At 36.9% G+C, this 25,377-nt stretch overlaps 2 protein-coding genes across 5 annotated transcripts in view; both read right to left on the bottom strand.

Annotated features, from left to right (window-relative positions):
• The window catches only part of LOC134802869 (NAD kinase 2, mitochondrial), a 51,099-nt gene extending 42,643 nt beyond the window's left edge, over nt 1-8,456 (bottom strand). Inside the window, exon 1 of the mRNA XM_063775604.1 lies at nt 8,040-8,456. Within this exon, the coding sequence (XP_063631674.1) occupies nt 8,040-8,088 (49 nt within the window). The 5' untranslated portion in view covers nt 8,089-8,456. The remainder of the gene's footprint in view (nt 1-8,039) is intronic.
• Nucleotides 8,457-10,852: 2,396 nt separating this feature from the next.
• LOC134802775 (endoplasmic reticulum junction formation protein lunapark-B) lies at nt 10,853-25,069 on the bottom strand. Of its 4 annotated transcripts, none has more exons than XM_063775476.1 (10): nt 24,700-25,069; nt 19,999-20,234; nt 19,429-19,561; nt 18,356-18,443; nt 16,980-17,098; nt 15,893-15,955; nt 15,255-15,384; nt 14,897-15,037; nt 14,451-14,525; nt 10,853-13,780 (listed from the first exon to the last, which is right to left on the bottom strand). In XM_063775476.1, the coding sequence occupies exons 1-10, from the start codon at nt 24,724-24,726 to the stop codon at nt 13,701-13,703; spliced, it is 1,092 nt and encodes a 363-aa protein (XP_063631546.1). In that variant the 5' UTR covers nt 24,727-25,069; the 3' UTR covers nt 10,853-13,700. The 4 variants fall into 4 exon arrangements, with proteins under 4 accessions (XP_063631546.1, XP_063631545.1, XP_063631547.1 ...); XM_063775475.1 differs by having other exon boundaries at nt 18,326-18,443; nt 24,700-25,065; XM_063775477.1 differs by lacking the exon at nt 15,893-15,955 and having other exon boundaries at nt 18,326-18,443; nt 24,700-25,065.
• Nucleotides 25,070-25,377: the final 308 nt, after the last annotated feature.

The following is a 25,377-nucleotide window of genomic DNA, read 5'->3' on the forward strand; positions in this document are numbered from 1 at the left end:
GACAAAAATCGATGACAAATTTATGGACAGCCCCATAGGTAAATAAATTCGCGATAGACTCGATATAAATGTTTTAATAATGTCTGTGTGTGACATGTAAGTATAGGTTGAATATGTATCGTCCGGTATATTCAATCGATCATATCTCCATATCTGAAACGAGTATTTCATTAAATACCGTAAGATAACATTGATAACAGCGGCAAACAAGGTCTTGGTGACCCACTGACCGTCTGTTTCCTCCTCGAGACTATCAGAGAGGAATACTCCATGGAAGTTTATTTTTAGATAATTATTTATAACTAATTCCGTAGAAGTCTTTAAACTGCCGGAACGGAATAAGTCACGTCTGACTAAATGGTAGTGATCCAAAAGACTCGAGCCTATGGAGCTCTATTTTTTAGGGCTCGCCTCATCTCTTGACACCTAAAAGGCTAAAAGCCTATTTAGCTCTTTAGCCCCCGAGCCTAGTTCTATTTAAGAGCCTAGACTCTTGGGGTTAATAACCTTATTAAGCCCCTAAAAAAAAGCCTATTTAGCTCTTTAGCCCCAAGCCTTAATAAGGTTATTAGCCCCAAGAGTCTAGGATCTTAAATAGAACTAGGCTCGGGGGCTAAAGAGCTAAATAGGCTTTTAGCCTTTTAGGCGTCAAGAAATGAGGCGAGCCCTAAAAAAAGAGCTAAAAGGCTCGAGTCCTTTGGATCCCTACTAAATGGTCAAAAGCGTTCCGAAAACGGGCATCTTTGCTGTGGACAATCCTAGTAGAGAAAATGTGACTATTAAAATACCTAAGGACGCGGTGGTGGCCAAGTGGTCATGACTCTTTCAATCCGGAGGACGCGGGTTCAAATCCTGGCTCGTACCAATGAGTTTTTAAGAAACTTATGTACGAAATATCATTATATTACCACTTGACTTTTCGGTGAAGGAAAACATCGTGAGGAAACCTGCATACATCTGCGAAAAAAATCAAAGATGTATGTGAAGTCCCCAATCCGCATTGGGCTAGCGTGGGGACTAGCCCAAGCCCTCTCGCGCATGAGAGGAGGCCTCTGTGCCCAGCAGTGGGACGTATATAGGTTGAAATTATTATTATATTTTAAATAAAATACTTAAAACACTAAAGGTCTATCATATCTGAAATACCTATCTCAATTTGTTGGCAATGGGGCCAACAGTGAATTAATAGACAAAATAGCGGCCTAGTGCGTGTCGGAGCACGCATTTCTAACGCTAGCGGATGCCCTAAAACAAAACACTAAGATCAATGTGGCTAACTCCGTCATAGGGTATATTCCGTCCACTACCGTTTTTCTCGAACAACGAACAACATTGATAATTTCGTCGACAAAGCAGCGATTGCTTTTAGTTTCAGCAATCAAAAGCAAATGGTTTTTTTTCCTACGTTTGAAAATCAAAGAAATATATACGCTCGTGGACGGAATTAGCCAGATTGACCTTGTATTTGACTAGTCTGAAATCGCAATTCCTAATTAAACGGACTCCAAAATTAACTTTAAAATTAACTTTGCCAGCAACGGCCTTTTCCGCCTAACGATGAGGTATGCTGTATGTTGCTGTGTGAATATGTGCAATTATAATATAATGCTAGGTTAAGAAAACACAATATTTACATTAGAATGTTATCATGTGTTATTTTAACTTATTTACCCGTAGATACAGTATGACAACATATTTATGCTCTGTCTATGTAAACATAGGTAATAAATAAGTAATAAAATAATATAAACACCATTTATATCTAAAACCTATAGTCCCTATTCACAATAATGCTGCCAGTACTGAGAAAACACTGTGTGAGAGTGAGAAAAAAACCGGCCAAGTGCGAGTCGGACTCGCGCACGAAGGGTTCCGTACCATTACGCAAAAAACGGCAAAAAAATCACGTTTGTTGTATGGGACCCCCACTTAAATATTTTTTTTTTTTTTAGTATTTGTTGTTATAGCGGCAACAGTAATACATCATCTGTGAAAATTTCAACTGTCTAGCTATCACGGTTCATGAGATACAGCCTGGTGACAGACAGACGGACAGCGGAGTGTTAGTAATAGGGTCCCGTTTTTACCCTTTGGGTACGGAACCCTAAAAATATAGGTAGATCTCTGGCCTCACTGTCATTTTAGCCCAGGGGTGGCCAACCTATTTAACATCGAGTACACCTGCAATTATATGTTACTCTTCGAAGGCTGCAAAAATATGTGATACCTTCTTGTGGCTCTACATCTTATTGATCGTGTCAGATATTTTTGCGGCCTTTGATGCGTAACATATTATTGCAACCTACCCTTTGGTAAAAAAAATTGTGCCCCTTTTAAATTTTGTGGTAGTAAAATACAAAAAAAACCTACGGGTATTTTTTACTCAATTAGGGAGAACGTCTTCTGCTCTAGCAGATAGCTGCATCCCGCTCTTTCAGACCGTGAGTACTAGGTTTAAGAGGTCTAAAGTCTAGCTAGAATAATACATATAATGTAAATAAGATCTGTTTTTGTTCAGGCAAGCTTTTGAAAATTGAGTTGATAGTGTTGAGACTCCGCCCCGTCTTTGATGTGTACCTATATTAATTACACACACGATTTCGAACCATGTTCAAAACATGATTTTACGTAACTGTTAGATAACCGTCTCCTAAAAACCTACTGGTAATATAATTTTATAATTATTTACATTAGAACAATATAAACATTCATCTAATGATGTTAGGGTTTATCATTCGTGACCTAGTGCTAATAAATATTGCAACAGCTTGCAGACTACCTACGTTCGCTCGTTAGGATGATATTCCATCCGTCCAATATATTGGTCCAATGTCATTGCGTCTCTCGCCATTAAGCAAAATGTGAAACAAAATACAAATTGGACAGGTGGAATACCACCACAAAATAAGTAATAGTACAGTCACCTGCAATATTATGTTACTCTTCGAAGGCCGCATAAATATGTGACACACGCTTAATGCTCTACAAATAAGATAGTGTCAGATATTTTTGCGGCCTTCGAAGGGTAACATATTATTGCAGGTGACTGTACTACCGTACAGAAAGGACACTTCCTACAAAACCGAAGTTTGACAGCGATTCAGGGACGAATCATTATATCCCTTTGTAACTTATGGCACTATCCCTTTCGACTATTTAGGGTTGTCAAAATTCAAGTAATTATCTTATCTGTGGTCGTGCACGCAAACGGACGTCAAGTTGCGCCAACCCTAATAATTGCTCGGAGCAATGCTGAGCCGAACGGAGCCGAGTTTGCACGAAGTCAGGAGTGCCTCCCCACTGATACCACCCTTAGACCAAACGTATGACCTCGAAATAATGTATAGAGTTAGACCAAGCTAAAATGGCAGCGATTTTGATAACACAGATGGCAGACGTTGGACCTGCGGTTCGGATATATCCGTCGTTGGCGTCGAAACATTGACGTATATATAAGGACTGGCCTTACAGGCACTAAAAATGGTTCTAGTCACACTAAAAATGGTTCCACAAACCGGTCACCATAGGGTCGGGGCGATACGCCCCTAAGACTAGTTAATATTAAGTTTTAATTTGTAATTATGTAATTTAATTTTAATTTTATTGTACAGTCAAATAGTTTAATTTTAATTTTATTTTATTGTAATTTTATGGAAGATTTCTGGAATAAAACAATTTCATTTCACTTTCATTTTTCATTTCATTTCATTTATTTTCTAGTTCAACGGTGTCACTCACGAATTCGAGCCAATCGTGCAGTCTAACGCAACTAGTTGCGATCAATCGTGTCACACCGCATTCATGTCCCATTCATATTGCCCGTAAGGCCAATCCTGAGTTGTCAATGCGTCGAAAAGGTTAAACTGGCTAGTTTGAGGCGAGTTCTTTGTAAGTGGTGGGTATAGTCAGTTTCCTCATTAGTCTATCTATTTCTAGCATCATGATAAGTGGAATAATAACATGTTTATCTTAATAGATCAATCAACAAGAGGCGACCTTGGTGCAATAGTTCCGTAGTCGTATGTCACAGCAAAGATATATGTAACTCCGTATAAGTAAAGTAGAGATGCACCGGATATGCGGTTACTATCCGGTATCCGGCCTTTCCGGCTATTATTTTAATATCCGGCCGGATACCGGATAGTTGTCAACTACCCGGCGCCGGATACCGGATAAAACATTGCTTGATTTCGGAGTAAACAAAATTGGATTTAAGAAAGAGTCACGGTCATAATCGTACTCGTTATTAGTTATGTATTTTAAAACAATTTAGACATTACACAGACATGCACGCGCACTCATTTCGAACCTAGAAATGAGTCCGCACGAACGTTCACTATTGAAACAGGTCAAATCTGCACAATGCGCACGTGAAAAACTGAAATGTAGGTATAGTTCCGCCGGCCGAATATTTTGCGGCCAGATACCGAATATTCGGCCGATAGGCAGGCCGTATATCCGGTATCCGGCCAAATAACTATCCGTTGCATCTCTAAAGTAAAGTCTATGGAAAAAACGTGCCTCGGAAATCAAGAAATAGTTAGTCATTAGGTTTCAATCTCGGAGTAATTAACAATGGAGCCGCCATTAACAGGCGTTCCCCTCTGTCGAAAATAGGCGGCCAATGGTCAACCACATGCCAACCATATGTATGGACTGACGTTTATCTGACATGACGTACCTATACATTTGATGTGCCCCCCCCCCCCCCCCCCCCCCCGCAAAAACGGCAGACTATTTTGTACCGAAAATTTTAGACATGGCGTCTCTGTTGGTTATATCCTCTAAGGTTTCAATAGGTCATAAGGTTTCAATAACTGGCCAGACTTCAATAACTAGCCACCTTATACTAAAATGAATTCTGTTTATAGGTGAATAGAATTGAGGTGAATGACGACCGGTCTGGCCTAGTGGGTAGTGACCCTGCCTACGAAGCCGATGGTCCCGGGTTCGAATCCCGGTAAGGGCATTTATTTGTATGATGATACAGATATTTGTTCCTGAGTCATGGTTGTTTTCTATGTATTTAAGTATTTATATATTATAATCTTCGAGCAACACCGGCTTCCGACACATCGGAAGGGAGGGGCCCAAGCGATATCTCACCGTACAAATCTTTCTGCCATTTTTCGCGGGGGGAAAGGTGCACACAGTCGCACTTCTCACACACTTACATACAAAATCCAATCTGAAATGACGACACAAATACATAGAAAATGACACACGTCAAAGACAAATCTTGCAAACCTCGATCTCTTTTTGTGTACGGACGAGTGACAAGTGTCACAACACGCACACTAACACATTTTCGTTGAAGTGTGTTATTGTATTCTGAGAGATGAGAAGTCGGATTTGTCGCTCGACCGATCCGCAATTTGTACTGAGCGAGCAAAATCGATAAATCCAACAATTACATGAGACTAAAATATAATAATTGTGTTTGAATGTAATTAAACGTATGATATGTAAAAAAAATATTACATGTGAAATGTAACACTTTCTTTTTGTAAATTTGATGTCCCCGGCCTCTTTTTATAACAAAAAACCGAGCAAACAGGCATTTTTGTGCAGCAGTGTTCACGCGCGCGTCTGGACTCGGTCTAGTGAAAAATCCAAGTGCAACTAGTTTTATTACCCGCGCTAGATTAGATTGACGCGCTAATCTTGTACCTCGGCAGAGGGGAAATGGTGCGAATGCCGCCTCCCTTCCGTGTTGCTCGAAGATTATAATATATATCGTTGTCTGAGTACCCACAACACAAGCCTTCTTGAGCTTACCGTGGGGCTTAGTTGATTTGTGTAAAAAATGTCCTATAATATTTATTTATTTATTTTTTAATTCATGTTTAGTTTAGGGTGGCCAGTTACTGGCGAATTTCCCTAGGTATATTATGAAATAATGCCAACTCTTGTAGACAAATCCCACAAGTGTACTCAAATAAATGGAGTAATAGATAAAACTCTCAACTCAATTATCTTAGAATTAGTTGTTGCTTCCTTATTAAACACTTCCTAATGAAATGCTTAAGGGTTATCTTTAGATATTTCTACAAACATACTGAAGTAGATTATAAATATGACAGTTATAGTCTTAGATAATAATAATATGAAGGCATCATGTAATACCATAACTTTTTTCTTAGTTTTTAGGGTTCCGTACCCAAAGGGTAAAACGGGACCCTATTACTAAGACTTCGCTGTCCGTCCGTCCGTCCATCCGTCCGTCCGTCCGTCCGTCCGTCCGTCCGTCCGTCCGTCCGTCCGTCCGTCTGTCCGTCTGTCTGTCACCAGGCTGTATCTCATGAACCGTGATAGCTAGACAGTTGAAATTTTCACAGATGATGTATTTCTGTTGCCGCTATAACAACAAATACTAAAAACAGAATAAAATAAAGATTTAAATGGGGCTCCCATACAACAAACGTGATTTTTGACCAAAGTTAAGCAACGTCGGGAGTGGTCAGTACTTGGATGGGTGACCGTTTTTTTTTTTTTGCTTTTTTTTTTGTTTTTTTTTTTATATGGTACGGAACCCTTCGTGCGCGAGTCCGACTCGCACTTGCCCGATTTTTATAAAACACAAAACTTTTAGACTAACTAATTTATCTGTGTTGTAAAACACAGATAAATTAAAAGTTAAAAGTGTTAAAACACAAGATTAAGTTTTGTTACCCAGAAATATTAAAGCCTTTTACAATTTACAATATTATCTATCAGTTATCATTTGATACTATTTACTTCAGGATGGCACGGATATTAGAAAAGTTATTGAGCGGACAAGCCAAACATGTGTAAGTGAAATGATTCCGTTTCTTTGGAAATGAGTTTAAATGCTTGACTTTGCATATTTTTCACCAAAGCAATAATAATTACTATAAGGGAAATATTTAAGTGAACAAATTAGTGAACTATAAGTCAGACGTATCGGCCAAGTGATAGACCAAGAGTAAATGTGACCAAGTGTGACAATGAGTCAAAAAACCTAGAAATTCGTGTGATGTAATTACTGGATGACCCCTAAATGACCGGGCTCGAAAGACCCGAGAGTTTTAAAACGGAGAAACAAATAATTTTTATATTAAACTAAATAATGTGGTAGATAACAGGAACTAATTTAAACTATATGACAAGCGAATTTCACATAGATAAACAGCAAGGTCAAGTTTTTAAGTTTAGTTAAAACAATATTTTTGTTTTAATTAGAATAGTTGTTATAAATAATCTTATCTTTACAGGTGAAATGTTAATTAGTACTGTTATCATTACATTTAATAACAGTAAAACCCACTTAATATGATCATACCTCATGATTATGATTTAGCCCACACATATTGAATTGAGTAGACCAGGTATGTAATGCCAGACTTTGCATTTTTTTTTGGTCGCGTTTTTTTTTCAGTATTAGTCGGTTTCCCTTTTTTGAGCTTGATTGTCTTTACTGATGTTAACGAAAAGAAAAATCGGGCAAGTGCGAGTCGGACTCGCGCACGAAGGGTTCCATACCATATAAAAAAAAAACAAAAAAAAAGCAAAAAAAAACGGTCACCCATCCAAGTACTGACCACTTTGTTGTTATAGCGGCAACAGAAATACATCATCTGTGAAAATTTCAACTGTCTAGCTATCACGGTTCGTGAGATACAGCCTGGTGACAGACGGACGGACGGACAGCGAAGTCTTAGTAATAGGGTCCCGTTTTACCCTTTGGGTACGGAACCCTAAAAATGAAAGAAGGGATTACCATGAAATAATGATGTAGCCTGCTAAGTCCCTGTGTACTATTACAAGTAGAAATACAATTTATGTTTTGAACTCTTATAGAGCTAAAACAAGTTTCAAATTTAAAAGTGCTAAAATTGCCTTTGGTTTTACGATGATAAACAGGGCAAAAAGGCGAGTTTAAGATCGGCAAAAGGAATTAAATGTAAAATTGGAATGAAATTAATCCCAAAAATTAAAGGTTTCATTACTTAACTGTATGGAATGATAACATAACTGTATGGAAAAATAAAAGGTACTAAACATGAATATTTACTTACGCCTCAATCCTTTACTTATAGAAACACTGATTTTATTTAGCACTGACATTGCAAAACTTTAGTTACAAATAGTTCACTTAAATAAAAGTTAAGCTTACACTATATTGTTCACACAATATTGTTCACTGATTACAACGAAATTGGCTAAATTACTCGTGCGGCGCGTGTAATGCAAAGTATATTTTTAATTATGTTTTTAAAGATTAAATTCGCCAAGGAACTTGTTTATCAAGTAAGTGGTGGTTATCAACTGCCGACGTTTACGTTGATATTATACTAATCATTTATAGAGGCGTGGCGCCGACATTAATACGTTCTAGTGTATGCGATAAGTTGCTTTCTAAAGATAAAGAAAATCGCAAAAGTCCTCAATACTCAATGAGATAAAGAAAATATAATGAATGACCACCAAATGACAATGACAAAAGCGAACAGCGGCCTTTTGACAGTTTTGACGTTTAAGAGAAGTATTTCATACTTTTTAAAAACGCCTCCACAATGTCAGTTGCGTTTCGTTTCTGCACGCTCACTCCTTTCTACACATATTTTTACTAATATTATTATTCTCTTTATTTATTTCTCATCTTAAGTTAGGTTATTTTATAATATGAATATAAAAGTAAAATATAAAAACACTTACAAAACAATAAAAATTAATATAAACACATTATAAAAAAACCTAACCTAGGGTGCCGCCAGCAGCGGGGCAAGGCCCAAGCTACCGGTGGTCAGGGCTGCAGAGAGAGGAACCGGCGGACTACCCGCGCCGTGTCCAAGATCACCGCCTTCTGCATCTGACCCTTGATCCAACCACCTAGCGAGAGTCTCTCAAGGTGTTGGTCGAGACTCTTCGCTTTTAGACCGTTTACTGAAACGACTATCGGGACAATGATCGTCGAATCAACATTCCACATGGCGGTTATCTCGTGAGCCAAGTCTAGGTACTTACTGGACTTGTCCTTCTCGGCCTTCACGAGATTCTCATCATGGGGGATGTTGATCTCAACGAGCACGGCCCGACGTTGCGATCGATCTATTATCACAATATCAGGCTTATTGGCTACAATAGTCCTGTCAGTGATGATAGATCGATCCCAATAGAGCGTGGCACGACCATTCTCGAGAACAGGCGCAGGTAAGTACTTGTAGTACGGTACTTCGCGGTCCACAAGGTCATATAGAAGAGCAAGTTGCTGGTGAATAATCCTGGCTACGAGATTATGTCTGTGCAAGTACTCGCCGTTATCAAGATGAGAGCAACCGGAAATGATATGCCTGAGTGACTCTCTTTAGTATTTGTTGTTATAACGGCAACAGAAATTGTCTAGCTATCACAGATCACGAGATACAGCCTGGTGACAGACGGACGGACGGACGGACGGACAGCGGAGTCTTAGTAATAGGGTCCCGTTTTACCCTTTGGTTACGGAACCCTAAAAACAGAATAAAATAAAGATTTAAGTGGGGCTCCCATACAACAAACGTGATTTTTGACAGAAGTTAAGCAACGTCGGGCGGGGTCAGTACTTGGATGGGTGACCGTTTTTATAGATAATGGTACGGAACCCTTCGTTTGCGAGTCCGACTCGCACTTGGCCGGTTTTTATACTTCGGCAAGCCAATCAGTAGAAAAAGGGCAAAATTCAATAGTATGGGATGGGATATCGATTTTTCGCGCTGCTTCGCATTTTTTCAAATTTGCCGTATTTTTTAGGGTTCCGTACCCAAAGGGTAAAACGGGGCCCTATTACTAAGACTCCGCTGTCCGCCCGTCCGTCCGTCCGTCTGTCTGTCACCAGGCTGTATCTCACGAACCGTGATGATGATGATGTATTTCTGTTGCCGCTATAACAACAAATACTAAAAACAGAATAAAATAAAGATTTAAGTGGGGCTCCCATACTTAGTGATTTTTGACAGAAGTTAAGCAACGTCGGGCGGGTTCAGTACTTGGATGGGTGACCGTTTTTTTTTTGCCGTTTTTGCATTATAACCCTTCGTGCGCGAGTCCGACTCGCACTTGCCCGGTTTCTACTGACAAAGCTGGTTTGCCAGGTACAATTTAAGGATTTCTCCTTTCGTGTCTTATATTTGCATACCATGTCCTTCGAGATTTTAGTCCAAAACTGGATAAATTGCGCAGACCATAGAGTTATTCTAGGTCCATGGCGCAGACGTAACATAAACCTAAGTATCAAGTACCTAGTTCTTGTCAGTTCCGGTAATTGGCACTTAAATGTAAAGGGGCCCACTGATTAACAGTCCGCCGGACGGTATCGGCCTGTCAGTTGTTCGGAACTGTCAGAATTTTGTTCTAACTGACAAGCCCATACCGTCCGGCGGACTGTTAATCAGTGGGCCCCTTTACACATCAATGGAGGTACTAAACAGATGAATATAATTATTATGTTACTTAGGTACCTATTTTAATTTTACTTATTAGCAAGTGTTTTCATCATCATCATTCATCATTTCAGCCTATATACGTCCCACTGCTGGGCACAGGCCTCCTCTCATGAGCGAGAGGGCTTGGGCTATAGTCCCCACGCTAGCCCAATGCGGATTGGGGACTTCACATACACCTTTGAATTTCATCGCAGATGTATGCAGGTTTCCTCACGATGTTTTCCTTCACCGAAAAGCTAGTGGTAAATATCAAATGATATTTCGTACATAAGTTTCGAAAAACTCATTGGTACGAGCCAGAATTTGAAGTTTGAACCCGCGACCTCCGGATTGAAAGTCAGACGTCATATCCACTCGGCCACCACTGCTCAGCAAGTGTTTTAATAGAAATAAATAAAACGCCAACAAACTGGGTACTTGTATATTAGTTCAATATAAAATACCTAATGAATACAAGCATAAATAACAAATACAACAACACTTATTCACTTGACTCCATTATTTACACACAATGAAGATTCATTCCATAGTAAAACCTCAATATTGGACACTAGGATACCACTACCACAGTTTTTATCATGTATATTGACTAATACAGGTAAAATAACGAAAAAGGGCATACACCGCCAACTTCTAAAAATGTAAAGTCGTCACCTGCCTCTCTATCGCTCGAATTTGCAAGAGCAAATAGAGAGGCAGATAACGATTTTCAATGTTGGCGGTATCTGACGCAAATGATGTGACATAAAAGAATGTGAATGAACGAATGTATTTTCCATTCCATCACTCATTCGACCCATTCACGTCAACTTGCGTAGATTTACCTGTACTGTAATTGTTGTTCAAATGAAAATTTAATGGTGTACATGGTGGCTACAAAACAAACATTTTGGCTGTATAGGGCTTGTACTAAGGCCAAACACTAAACTACAAAAAACATCAGGGAATGTCTAGGAATACAATTAAAAATATATTTTGCTCATGATTAATCGGACAATTTAAAAAAAAGGTTAAAATGACAATTTTTTTAACCTTATGTTAAAAATTATAAGTGTTATTTTAATTTAAATTGCTGGTGATCCAAATAAGATGTTTAATGTTAATAAATATTTAATGACAGTTATGATTATAGTTATGTGTTCAATGCATTTGGTTATTAAATGCAACTTTCGGATCACCAAGTAAATGTGACTAGAAAAAGCGTTTGAGTATATTTTTAAAAGTAAGTTTTATTTTATTTTTAAGCTACATTCTGGCCGGATAAAATAGTCATTTGAGTTTCCAGTTCATTTCATGCTACTCAAAGTATTCGATTATAATAAGAAAAACCAAGTCACTATCGAGCAATTGCATAAGAAAAGCAGGTAATAAAAATAATATAATGTCGAATATTGCAACTAAAAGGACGGAAACCATATTAATATCAGATTCTACTTTGTTTTTATTCTGAAAAACATAGCTTTAAAAATAAAATAATATTACTAAAGAATTTCTAATGTTGTTAGTAATTGTATCAATTGAGTAAAATGCAGGTAGTGATAGGAAATGTTAGTACATAAATTAAAGTATTTGGGGTTATAATTGGTTTTATTGCTGTCATTACTTGTTCAATTCCAAATCCAGGACACCGAACAAAGTAAGGTATGCAAACAATGCTACTCGCCTCATCATAGCAAAGTTTACACAAGATTGGTAAGAGTTATCCATAATAATTAATAACAAACCTTTACACTCAGAATTAAAGAAATAAAAACGTTATTTTCGTGCTACTTATAGTAATATTGTAGCATTATTGTGTCGAGTTCCTGTCCTCATAGATATAATAAAGTTATGTATTTTATTATCTTTGCAAAACTGGCTCTGAAGCATTATTATTATCCAATCATAACCCCAAGCTCATTTAAGTAGCGGGCCCAAAAATATATTTAAAATAAATTATTTAAACCAGCTTAAACTAGAAACTATGAAGATTCAAAATAACTTATTAGTTGACAAAAATTAAATAAGAATAAATATTCGTTCGTATCGAGTTAAATATTAAACTATAGGAAAAACTTAACAGAAAATGTATTTCATACTTGATGTGAACAAATTATTGCTGGAAACAATACTGCTACAAAATCTACTTTTCCATTAAGTTTTTTACCTAAAATAGAGATAAACCAAACGCAATAAAATTATTAATTAGCAAAATTTTTAATCCGAACTGAATGTCAAAATGGATATCGGAAAAGCTTACTAGCAACACCGTTTGACCCTTTTAGTCAATCATTGCATGTAATTTACCTCTAAACGATCCATTTATTAACAAGGCACGAATATTTTCTTCGAGAGCCTCATGTCAAAACTAAATAATAAACGAAACATAATTTTCTATTCCAATTTTCCACAAATTTATAAAAAAGAGCGCTGACAGTTTTGGGTATAAAATGGCATCTTAAGCAATTTTTCTTCTAAATTTTGTTATTCATAAACAATAGCTCGTTGTAATATAGGAATTTTATAAACTAGCTTAGCCTTATTACCATCCAATGTTACATTTCATTATTTTGGAAACAATTTTATATTTAAAATCACTGGCTGGAAGCATCATTTCGCATCTATAAAATAATGTTAACAACACTGTCGAAGCCATTTTTGGCGCGGAAATAATTTAGGCACTTTATTTTGCGACTTACGATGAACTTTCAAGTAAGCCTCTACTAAGAGAGCCAATATAAATGTTAAAAATTCATGCAATCTTGTGAGGTAATTCATTAGCGTCATAAGATAATTCTATTTACTTTAATTACATCTAACGACAATAGGTCCTAAACGCCGTTTTCTTACAACGTACCTCACACTGAACATAACCGACAGTATCTCTTTAAAATAAAAATAAATCACAATTTCGATAAGACCCCAATGCTGGTACACAAAACAACCAATATATTCGCCTTTTATTACCTTTTAACGCAAAGTTTTAACTAATTAGTACTTTTGTCTTTTTCCACATCTAAGACAGAACAGAAGACTGCCGTGTTATTTCCAGCCATATTTCAACTTTAATAACATATATACTACCTGTTAAAGTCTAATTTTAAGAAAAGGTTAAAAGGTTCAAACCATCAACCTGTCAGAGACGAATACTTTTAAACTGACAGCGTCTTTACAGACCAATTCGCCACCAGGAAATCATATTTTCCGTACATTATTTTGAATATTTCGCACTCTTTATAGAGAAGATTTTAAGGAACAAGTTAGATTTTTATTCGTTCAGTCTTCTTTCTTTTCGGTGGCGGATTTCGGAGTCCCTTCCAATGAGGAGGGGGGCCGATCCGATTCAGCTTCTGAACCTGAAAAATTCGAATAGGTTATTTAAAAATAGCATAAAAAGATCAATAGATTTAAGTAGGTCGGTACATGACATGTATTTTGCATGTATCAATTTACACATTGTGGACTTGCAAATTCGTACCCCAAATTTGAATTGTTAACGAATTTAGTGTACATACTGACAAAGTAATAAAACCGTGAGCCATTGTGAACCTTATCACTTTATGACGCCTTAAACCCACATTATGACGTCTTTGGCTATTAAATGGTTAAATAGAAACGCATTTATAGGCCAGAATGAGACATCAAAAACACTGTCTTAAGCCATACCATAAGGTATGAGCTTTTGCCACAGATAACACATCGTTACTTAAATACATATTAAAGGGCGATGGCGTGCCAAGTCATATTATACTTATATCGATCGGGATATGAACCGTGATTACCTTTTTTGCTATCATCAGTTTATTACCCATGTACAAGATGCATGTAACTGGGTCTAAATATCGGGAGCTCGAAAACAATAAAAAAGGTAATCACGGTTCATATCCCGGTCGATATAAGTCTAGTGAAACTAACCGTGAAAAATTCAAAACTTTTAAGTCATATTATGTCGTTGAGTGTTAATTGACTATTCACAACCTTATTACAACTAGATAAGGTCTACCAACTAAGTGTGCCTTTACTTACTTCCAATTTCAGATATCTTGACTTTCTTGTCATCGTCGCTGTCGCTGGAACTGGATATGGAAGAGTCGTCACCGCCTGTGATATGAAAGGGCTATATAGGGATACGTGCAGTATGGTGTATTTTACAATGTAGCTATTGTACTAATGGAAGTTGATATTCGTTAGTTTTTACTATAAAGGAGCTATAACGTATGGTAAAGTGTACACTGCGGGTAGAATTTTTTACATCTGGTAATAGGATAACATCCTAACATTTGTTAATATTTGGTACGTTATGTTTTGAGGACTTAATTTTAACATAAGGTTAAAAGGTAAAAATGTTGCTTGTCGGCAGTTTATAAAAGTAAAACAAGCATCATGCTCCATTTTGCATCTGTTTGACATTACCCGGGTTATGTAGTTGCATGTGACATAACTTTAAAATAAGGTTAATAGGTTAAACTAACCCATTCGGCGCGGTATGTCCGGCAGTGCTCTTGGCGAAGACAGCAGTGGCGCCGCTGGGCGCTGCTTGCGAGCAGGGTTGAGGCGTCCACAGTAAGCACACACGTACGAGACGTAGTCGAACTCTTCTACCATTGCCATTCCTGCGAATAAAAATGTATAAAGTTCTTCTGAAAAAAAAAATGAATCTGGGTCTGGTCACCGTATTGCAATCAACCATTAGTTATTGCAGCCCGCCTCCAAGTCAGGAAATAAAAATAGCGATCGATTTTGGAGCGGTAGTGGACTAAATTCTTTTAAATTGATGTATGTGTATTTTAGTTACAATAAGTTTCATGAAGAGGATAAAAAACTACTCACCATTATGAGAAGAGCATTCGTTGCAAATGAGAGCCATGCGATGGTTGGGCCCGTCCTTCAGCAAGTAATCCACCACTTTGTCCAGGGCAGAGCGGTTCTTGTCCAACAAAGGGCGAGGCAGTTGGTCAGACTGAAAATAGATTTTAACTATTTAACTTTTTTTTTTAACTACGACGGCGTTACACGCGTGTTTTCGATCGGTGCCACGTTTTCGGGGTATGAATGGGAACGGATTTAGTTTATTCAATATAATAACATGAAGATATACACGATGAAATTTTTGTCAGTGCACGAATTTTAACGCATGTCACATTCAAATGATTTACATTAAATAAATAATAAAAAAATACTGCTGTCTTAAAAAATGCTATTCTAAGATCAATTTAATTTGAATACTGCTGTTTAAATGCCAATATGTTCTATTTACAATCACAATCACACACCGAATAAAATTTCATCCTATATTTAAATTGATAAATCATTCCCTTTGAACTTTTACATGGAAATTGCAAACCAAATGTATATAATGTTCCTAATCTAATCTAACACAAAAAAGAGGGTTCAAAAGGGTCTAGAATATATACATTTGGAATAATGGAATATACACAAATGAACAATCATAATGATAAATTGATTACTGGTTTGTTGTCCACGTCGGCAAAACGGACAGAGGGCACACCGTTGGCTTGCTTGTCCGACATCTGCCAAAGATTGGTTAGATAACCGGTGAGATTGGCACAGTACCCAACAGCAGATAGTCATATAAAAAGATGACAAATATAAATAAGTTTAATAATACACCCAGATCACATACACAGCTAAGACGAACCTAATGATACCTCATTATCCCCGAAAAACATAACCCTTGTTCTAGTCCGCTAAAATCCCAGAATTCAGTTTCATACATATCACCCCTAACACTACTTATATGATAATTTGTAAGAGTTTAAAATAATTGTAACGCATACCTTGACTACTTATGTAAAATGGACTTTGTCAAGTAAAATATAAATAATGTTTTGGCAAAAACTTCATTTTTGGTACAAGCTTTTATCGCTGACTTCATTCATTCTGATTCCATTACATAGTTACATACAGGTCGACCTAATAAAAGCTTGTTAAATAAGTTTTTGGCAAAAATTTCATTTTTGGTACAAGCTTTTAGAGCTGACTGTACTTTTCTTTCCACAGTCAACTAATAATCATCTAGACAATTCTAATAACCCGAAACACAATTAGTTTGCGTTGTTTTATCACAGAGTTCCCATGGCCACCTCCTGTCTCCATCGTCAGATAAGCTCCATCCGATTTACATATGTATGCAAAATTTCAGCTCAATCGGAATTCGGGAAGTGGGTCATATTTAGCTTCCAAGATTTGACCTACATTAACAAAATAACTAACAGGGCAAGTTAAATAAAAGCTTTAAAAACCAGCGGCGCACAGTCAGACTCGCCCACGATGGGTTCCGTACCATTACGCAAAAAACGGCAAAAAAATTACATTTGTTGTATGGGAGCCCCACTTAATTATGTAATATTCTGTTTTTAGTATTTGTTGTTAGAGCGGCAACATAAATATATCATCTGTGAAAATTTCAACTGCCTAGCTATCACGGTTCATGTGATACAACCTAGCGACAGACAGACGAACAGCGGAGTCTTAGTAATAGGGTCCCGTTTTTACCCTTTGGGTACGGAACCCTAAAAATACAGGAAAACTCACCCTCAACCTGTGCCCTTTGAACGTCGACCCCATATTGTTCATAGCCATCAGCTCTCTGTTCTGGTTGATCGGAGTCGATGTCAGCGCGAGTTGGCGTTGTCTCAGCTGACCAGGCGTTGCTGTGGATATGCGTAACCATTTTGTAAACCTTATCGCAAAGGAATACGATCTAGCAGTGGTCAGCTAAGTGTGTTCTGAACAAGGCTCGGTCTTTCTTCATATAAAAAATACCGGTATTGTTACGTTGTTTTTCGTTCTTAGGTTTATTATTTGACTTTTAACCTTTTGAACGCCACAGACGGCAATTGACGTCAACGCAAAATCGAGACAATGACGCCAAAGATGGCATTTGACGTCGATCGTTTTTTGATGAAAATCTACTGAAAAACACCCCACTTTTAGGTTGGCATTATCTATTCACAAAACTAAATTTTACCCCCGTGGCGTCAGTGGCTCGACAAATGGATGCGCCGTTTGGCGTTCAAAAGGTTAATGGTAGAATCTAATAATACGAAGTTGTTACGTAAATTAAATACATGATAAATAAAATAAATAATTCATAGTCCCGAGCCCTGGTTCTGAATTTTAAAGCTTTATTTTTTCAAACCCATTAAATTATTATGAAACTTATTACTACGAAACATATAAGCAGCAAGAACAAATAATATTGTATAAATAATTTAATTGAGATCTATTTTATTTAGTTAGTTAATATAGACCGTAAAACAGCTAAAACATTTCCATTCGCCGTTTACCCTAAGGCTCTGTCTGTGTACATTATATTGTACATATTGAACATTTTTTTTTTAATTTTTTTTTTTTATCGTGCAATTAATCATTTATTTACAAACAAGATATATACAGTATAAATTACTAAAAGACATAAACACGAATATAAAACTAAAACTAACTACAATTAAATTAACTAAAACTAAAAATTAAAAATACCTATCAAAATTTGGTGCCCTCGGGAGGGTGCCCAACACGCAGGCAGCGTTCCCGCGCTGGATTGCGATGGCAATTCTCTGCGCGAGAAAGCTGCCCGCGCGGGGGTCGCCCGTTGCCTCCCTCAGCCGTTTCCCGAGCGCCTTATGGAGCATCTGTGCACCTCTGCCCCACGAACCAAGCGTCTCGACGCCAAATGCGACGAATTCGTATTGAGCGCCGAGACAGCTGTATTTAGCTACCTTTTGACGCTCGCGAGTGTCCGCCGCCGCGCCACCACGCCATTTTTTAATTTTATTAAATCATAGGTTCCAAATTCAAAACTAAAACAATTGCTTCGGGAGGTTACTAGGGAGCAAGCAGTTAGCAAGGGTAAGAGGGCGCTATATTAAGTAGACTACCTGGGGGCGTGCTAGGGTTACCGCTGTTACCAGGCACGTTGACTGTAGGCATGAACGGCTTCAGGGCTTTAGACTGGTCGTCAGGGCTCCCGTACTTGTCCAGGATCTCTTTCGCTACCTGGAATTGTACCATTTTTAAAATTGATTTCTTGCGTAATTTATTGATTTTAACCTTTTCTTAAAATTAAAATAAATATTCATTACTATAAGCGTTAAGCGTTAATCATGTCAATTATTTTATGAAATATTTTGAATTGTTATACTTTAACAAGAAACACTACATACAGAATTTGCGTTAAATAAACTATAAACTGAAATAGTAACCAAAAGAAAAAACCAAGGCCGCAGTTGAAGATCCTTGTGTCAGGCACTGAAGTTTTTGGTCACTTTTCCTTCGTATAAGACATACAGGTTGATTCATGAGACGTGAGCAGGACTAATCCTGCACACTCAGTAACTGATAATTGATCGATCACCGTCGTATTTAGGAGAAACAACCACACTTTTTCCTATTTTTTTACTTTTTGGTGAGAGCAAATTTAATTCTCAACAATCATGGTCACCCTACAGGACCTAATTAATAAACATAAAACCTCTTTAACCGTAATGGCATTTTGATTACGAAGAAAATAAACTGTCAAACTTGAGTGAGATACGAGTTTTCAAAAGTAACCAGACCGTGATGACAGTGATGACATTCAATTTGACACAGAATATCGGTAGTTTAGTATTCTAATTTTAGGGTGACCACGCATGTCGTAAAAAAATTAATAACTTTTTTTTTCAACACGACTAGAAAATTAACGTTAACCTCACTAATACTGATACGAAACAGTTGCTTATAATTAACGATATGCGCAGTGTTAGTCCTGCTCACGTCTCCTGAATCACCCTGTATATTTCAGTTATCATGACGCAGAATTCTTTCGAATCGTAGTCTGAATTATTTTTTTGTATACTACGCACCTATGCTGCTCATCGGCGCACTTGTTGTGATCTTTTCGTGGACCCAATATTCACGCTAATTGAAATGAAACAACTAAAATAACTGATGTGTCCCATAACCGCCAAGCGAGCGCCACTGTTGACTTTTTTAGGCTTACCTTGTAGGTCTCAGTGTTCATGACCTCTTCGAGTATCTTCTTCTTCTCTTCTTTCATTTTGTTCAGCTTTATCCTGTTCTTGCTGATCGTCCAGTTGTAGTACCACGATATTGCGGTGCGTAGGAAGATCACACTGTAATGTAAAAGAGTGTTTGTTTATCTATATTTGCTAATACAGAACTTAAAAAAAAAGGTTAAAACCCATACACCGCAGGGTAACCCCAGTAATGAAAGGCCAGCCTAGCCGCAGTGTTGACTCTTTCCCACATACATAAAATAGTAAAATATCGCGAATAACACGTAAAGACCCACTGAGTACGCCATGACGTACCTACACCTAGCTGCAAAAGTACATTATCCACTGTGTAAAGTGGGTATTGGGGTGGTACCGAATAATAAAGAACTTTAAAAAAAGGTTAAAATACTTACACAACAGGTAATACAGCGTTGACTCTTCCCCGCATACATAAAGTAGTATTATGCGAACAACACGTAGAAGTTCACAGAGTACGCATTACGTTTCAAGCTAATAAAAAAACTTTTAAAAAAGGTTAAAATTCAAATACTCACACAACAGGCAACACCAATAGCGGCGAAGCGTGTAACACTGAACTCAGCCAATGTTGACTCTTCCCGACATACATGAAGTAGTACAATATCGCGAACAACACGTAGAGGCCCACAGAGTACGCCATAACGTAGCCGATGACCCGCTTGTGTTTCTGCTCTTTGCTCTGGCCATCTTGTTCGATTCGTTTTATGTTGGTTTCGAGTTTCTCTAGAACTTCTGTTGTCGTCTTTTTGCGCTAGAACAGAAAAATAGATCATTGGTTAACAAATGTGCCGTACTTTATTACACTATAAACAACTAACGAGAATGAGACCCCTAAGTCGAATTTGGGTGTCTTGCAGAGCCCCAATTATTTGCCGACCCCTAAACTAAATCCCGATTTAGAATGTAGCGGTTATAGTCACATTCGTCGTCGATCAACTACATTCAATGTAATCTGTAGTCAGCAAACAACTTTGCATACAAGTTATCGCGCCGTGTAAATGAGGTTTTATGCATCACTCGTCCACACGCTGTATCGCTGTAACAGTCACCTGATAAAGAAGTTAACCTTTTAAAGTGAAGTTAATGCTTCACATTTTAGCGGTCAAAAGGTTAACTTCTTTATAAGGCTATTTACTTTATTCTTTCAACTCGTTCTTGTAATTATTTGTGATTTGTAGTTGTTTAAGTATTGACGCTGTTACTTTAAAAAAAATGTAACGCTTGACCGACGGCCTGTCTAAAGTTCTACAGATTTAGTGCATAATTATTTTCTATCGTATTTTCACGGAAACGTACGAACGTCTTGCTATTTCAGTCAATCTCGGTACGAAAACTACTGAGGTTGACTGAAGTAGCATGACAAATACGAACGTTTCCGAGAAAATACCATGGAAAATAATTATATTAATTATGCACTACGTCTGTAACATATTTTTTAACATTTTTACTCAAAATACCTACAGTCCTACAACCATTAACAATAGCATAGGGACTACATTCAGGGCTATAACCGCGAAAATCGAAGTTCGCTAATCGCGGGCATTTTTCTCCGTCACTCTAATTACGTCTTAATTAGAGTAAAAGTGAAAGATCCCCGCAATTTGCGAATTTCGGTTGTCGCGGTACGCCCCCAGTTTCCAAACATAGACAACATTCGCCCCACGCTCTTTTCAAACATGCAAACCAATTTTGTAATCATTAGAGATGACAAATGCCACTTTTTACTTCAAGAGACTCGTCTAGACAAAACGTCAATCAAAATTAGACCTAAATTTCATGGAAATAAGAGCTAAATCGAGACGGTAATTCGACTTTTTACTTATAGACGTCTATAGACTAAAACAGATGAATGCTATTTTTTGTTAAATTTGAAAGTAAGTCTGCATTATTTGGAGCATGACTAATGGAAGCTTGTTAAATGATTTTGAACTTTACTGCCTTGTATTAGAAACTATAATTAAAGATTTTGGAGTTATATGTAGGAGGAATTTGTATCCTTGGTGAACAATTGAACATCCTCTTTTTTTTAAATAAAATTTAAAATATTGTTTTATTTTGTGTTTGTAAACATTAATGTTGTTATTCATAAACGCCTAGAGTCCGCTCGGCAACCTAATCCTAATTGATATAGGCCATTAATATCATAATTAGTGTTCAAAGATATCTTTCAGTCTTGACTTTGATTATACCATTATCCAACTGATGAGACAACCTATAGTTGCCGCCGCCGTCGCCGACGCGCAAAGTCGTGGCCGAGCCGTATGGCGCTTAGCACACTGGATACGATTCACACGTAGCTCCGATGTTTGAGCGAGACAACGCTACGCTATGCAAGTATTATAGCGACATCCCGCTCGCACATCGGAACAACGTGCGAATCGCATCCAGTGTGCTAAGTGCCTAAGAATCGGGCATGTTTTCCAAGCATGAATACATGTATATATCAATTTCTATAAGACGCCGCACAACCCAGAGATTTATTGACTGACTATCAATATAAAATACACATACATACATATATACACATTCCACAATAGTGAATGAATGTAAACCAAACTGTATGCTGCATTGTTCTGAAGGGCATCAGAATAAATCAAAGTTCATTATAATACTTGAAGAATGTTAAACTGAATTCATTTACTTGACAAGTCAATACTATCGAGAATACTATTAACTGCTTTCCTTGTCCATGACAAAGAGATATTAATATTTTTTTATCCCTTTCATTATTCATTTTGATAAAAAGTGGTAGGATTGAAGAGCTCTTCATTTTGGTTGGAATAAACAAGAAATCCAATTTTTTTTTTATCAGCCTATTCATGCCCCACTGCTGGGCAATCCAAATATGAGATAATAAAATGTATGTAAATTGCGCTGATGTTGTACAGAACAGACAATTCTATGTATCTACCAAATGTTATCTAAATCTGAGAAAAGTGAAAGTTTTAACCCCTGGAGCGCCCCAGAATGACCGTAGTATGGAACTCCTATACTAGTTACCAGCACACGTGTCTGTTTAGGGCGCTCCACGGGTTAAAACAATTTTTTTATATTGCCTTCCATTCTAAAACCAATTTAATATCAACCGTATACAGTTAATATTATGTTATTTATAAAAGTGTCATGTCGTATAAGATGACCAATCATTTTCCCTCTCCTACTCCCTATTCTCCTCAACAGTTGCCTTTTCTCTCCTACTCTATTTAACACTTCTTCTTTGTGATTCTTTCTGTCCATTTGATCTTTTCCTTCTGTTCTCTGTCTTTTTGTGTCATGGTCCATGCTTTGCATCCATACAACGCTATGCTCCATATAAAACTTAATAGAGGGAAAGATTGCAGGCAAGATAGGAAGGGGAAGGCAGAGGATAAGCTACATAACAAAAATAAAAGAAAAGGTAGCTGAAATGGTCTCGCCGGAAGATCAGCGCTGGCCCTCGGGTCAGTATTATGCTGAGGCGAGCCCATTTCGTGGTAAACTTTAACGCTTTCCAACTTTATTAATATTTGTAGTTTTTAGTTATACTCTTGTATGTAATCTTAGTTTTAAGTTTATCACGAATAAAATGCTTGATTCTGATTCTGATTCTGATTCTGAAATGTCGTACAAGGAAATCAAGGAGGCGGCCGGATAGAGTCAAATGGAGAGAGCTACACCGACAAAAGTCTAACTCTTAAATTTACGATGACAACAGTTAATATACTAGCTAATTCTATTATTTGCATTGTCTTTAAACATGTATGTTTAGAGTTCTACATTGTAATGTAGAACTGTAACATCTATAAATAATTACGTCAAGAATAAATAAAAATGTAAATTAGCTCCCAATATTTAGCATAATAGGCCTGTTGCAAGTAACAAAGAATCATGGAAATAATGGTTTCAACGAAACATATATGTTAATATGATTCTAAAAAATGGCCCAATCTCAGTATAAACTGAAGGATTATTAATATATTCAATAAAATAAAAGTGCAAAATTCTCCAATCGGCCATTTTTACTGAAACGCCAATCAGAAACGTTCCAAACAGTGACGTCATCAATCCATAACATATTTCTTAGAGCAACATAGACAACCTCATTGACCGAAATCTATACGTGGGCACCAAAGAGTTCGAAAGGTGCAAAAAAAATGTTATTTCGCCACTAAACATTTATTACGTCCAAAAAATATTATTACACGATATAAAGTAGATATCTATTTGTTATTACTTAAATAAAATGCTAAATAATACGATATTTCAACAACAAACATTTTTAATTATTTGGCTGAATGGAACTATCATTGCCATGTTGGCTGTCGTAACTAGAAAAAATGAAAAATTAAAAAGTAAAACCGGCGTTCGGTGATTTTCACTCAAAATGTACATGTATCTAAATAATTCATCTTAAACTGCAACCGTGTGAGAGTTTTTGTGTAAAATGAGTTATTGTGATAAATTTTTGTAATGTATTTATCATCCCTAATCGTAATATATGGTGCTGAATTAACAATATCATTCGGATTCAAGGGAAATTCGTAACTGTAAGTATGTAAACAATATCTACCACCCTACCACCAACTAAATAATGACGTCACAAATGGCATGCGAGGCGTTTTCGCGCGAAGTTTAAACTAGCTATAATAAAATGCAATTATCTATGTTAAATCTTATGAGTATAACTGAAATATAGTGTTTTTCGGAACTAATACAAGTGTACCGACGATATTAAAAGGGTTTTCAAAATTTGTCATCAGGCCTATTATATCAGTTGACATAATATCTATTAAAGCATAATGTTTGATATAAAAGCTAGATAATACAGTCGGACCAAGCAAATTTCAAATGCCATTGAAATTACAAAGTGTGGTAATGTTATCATTAATGTCAAATTTCTATAAAAATATGACATTAATAATGACACTCCTCACTTTGGTTGGTTCAAGTCAGTGCATAGTTAAATTAGACGGACTCTAGACATCTAATTTGAAAGCAAGTATCATTTATAATGAAAGTGAGAGTGAAATACTGTGGAGGGGACAATGGTACAAGCCCACATGGTAATTGTAATAAATTATATCTAAAAACTAAATCAATTGAATAATATTTCATAGGTCATGGTCGTGTATTTGAACTACTGCCAGGTGATTATTAGACATATGTTCAACCATCGAAATAGTTCTGGCAACGTTACAAATAGAAAAAAATGATTAATACAAATCCAAAGTACTTACTCGAAATCTGGAAATTATCAGACCCATTTTCACCGGCGAATCACTCCGACACGTTAATCGACGTAAATTCTAATTAACACTCGAAACATAGGCTTCGTTAAAGATTTATAACAATCTAAAAATAGGTCCGGCTGAAGCAATGATGTGATGACGATACTAAACAACGAAATAGGTACACTTTATAACCTACAATGCCGACTCAATTGAAGGCGTGTGCGTTTATTACAGTTTACAGAACAGGCTACATGTCAGAAGAGATGTTTTCAGTATCGACTTTGAACATATTAAATGTTTAACAAAACAAAAAGACGCGAAATCGTGAAAAAACATTCACTTTTCTAGCAACTTGACAGATGGTTGACAACTATATTTTTTATGTCAAGTCAGCGTAGAAGCCCGGATTCTAGTTATTTCAGCTCTCGTGCAGTCTTTACATAGCAGTTACAAAACGCAACTGCGCACAGATACAATATATTATGTACAGATTAGCCAACCGTTTATCAGCGTGAAATTCAAAATATAGCCGGTTGAACAAGTTTGTCAGTAGAAAAAGGAGTGAAATCCAAATTTTATGTGGGACGATACGCGCTAAATTTTTTTTATTTGCTACTCTTTTCTACTGACGGCAATGGCTTGACAGAAACAAAGTTAAACAAAGTAATGGTCGCGTTTATACGC

This window comes from Cydia splendana, chromosome 25 (genome assembly GCF_910591565.1).
Source record: "Cydia splendana chromosome 25, ilCydSple1.2, whole genome shotgun sequence".
Taxonomy (NCBI): domain Eukaryota; kingdom Metazoa; phylum Arthropoda; class Insecta; order Lepidoptera; family Tortricidae; genus Cydia; species Cydia splendana.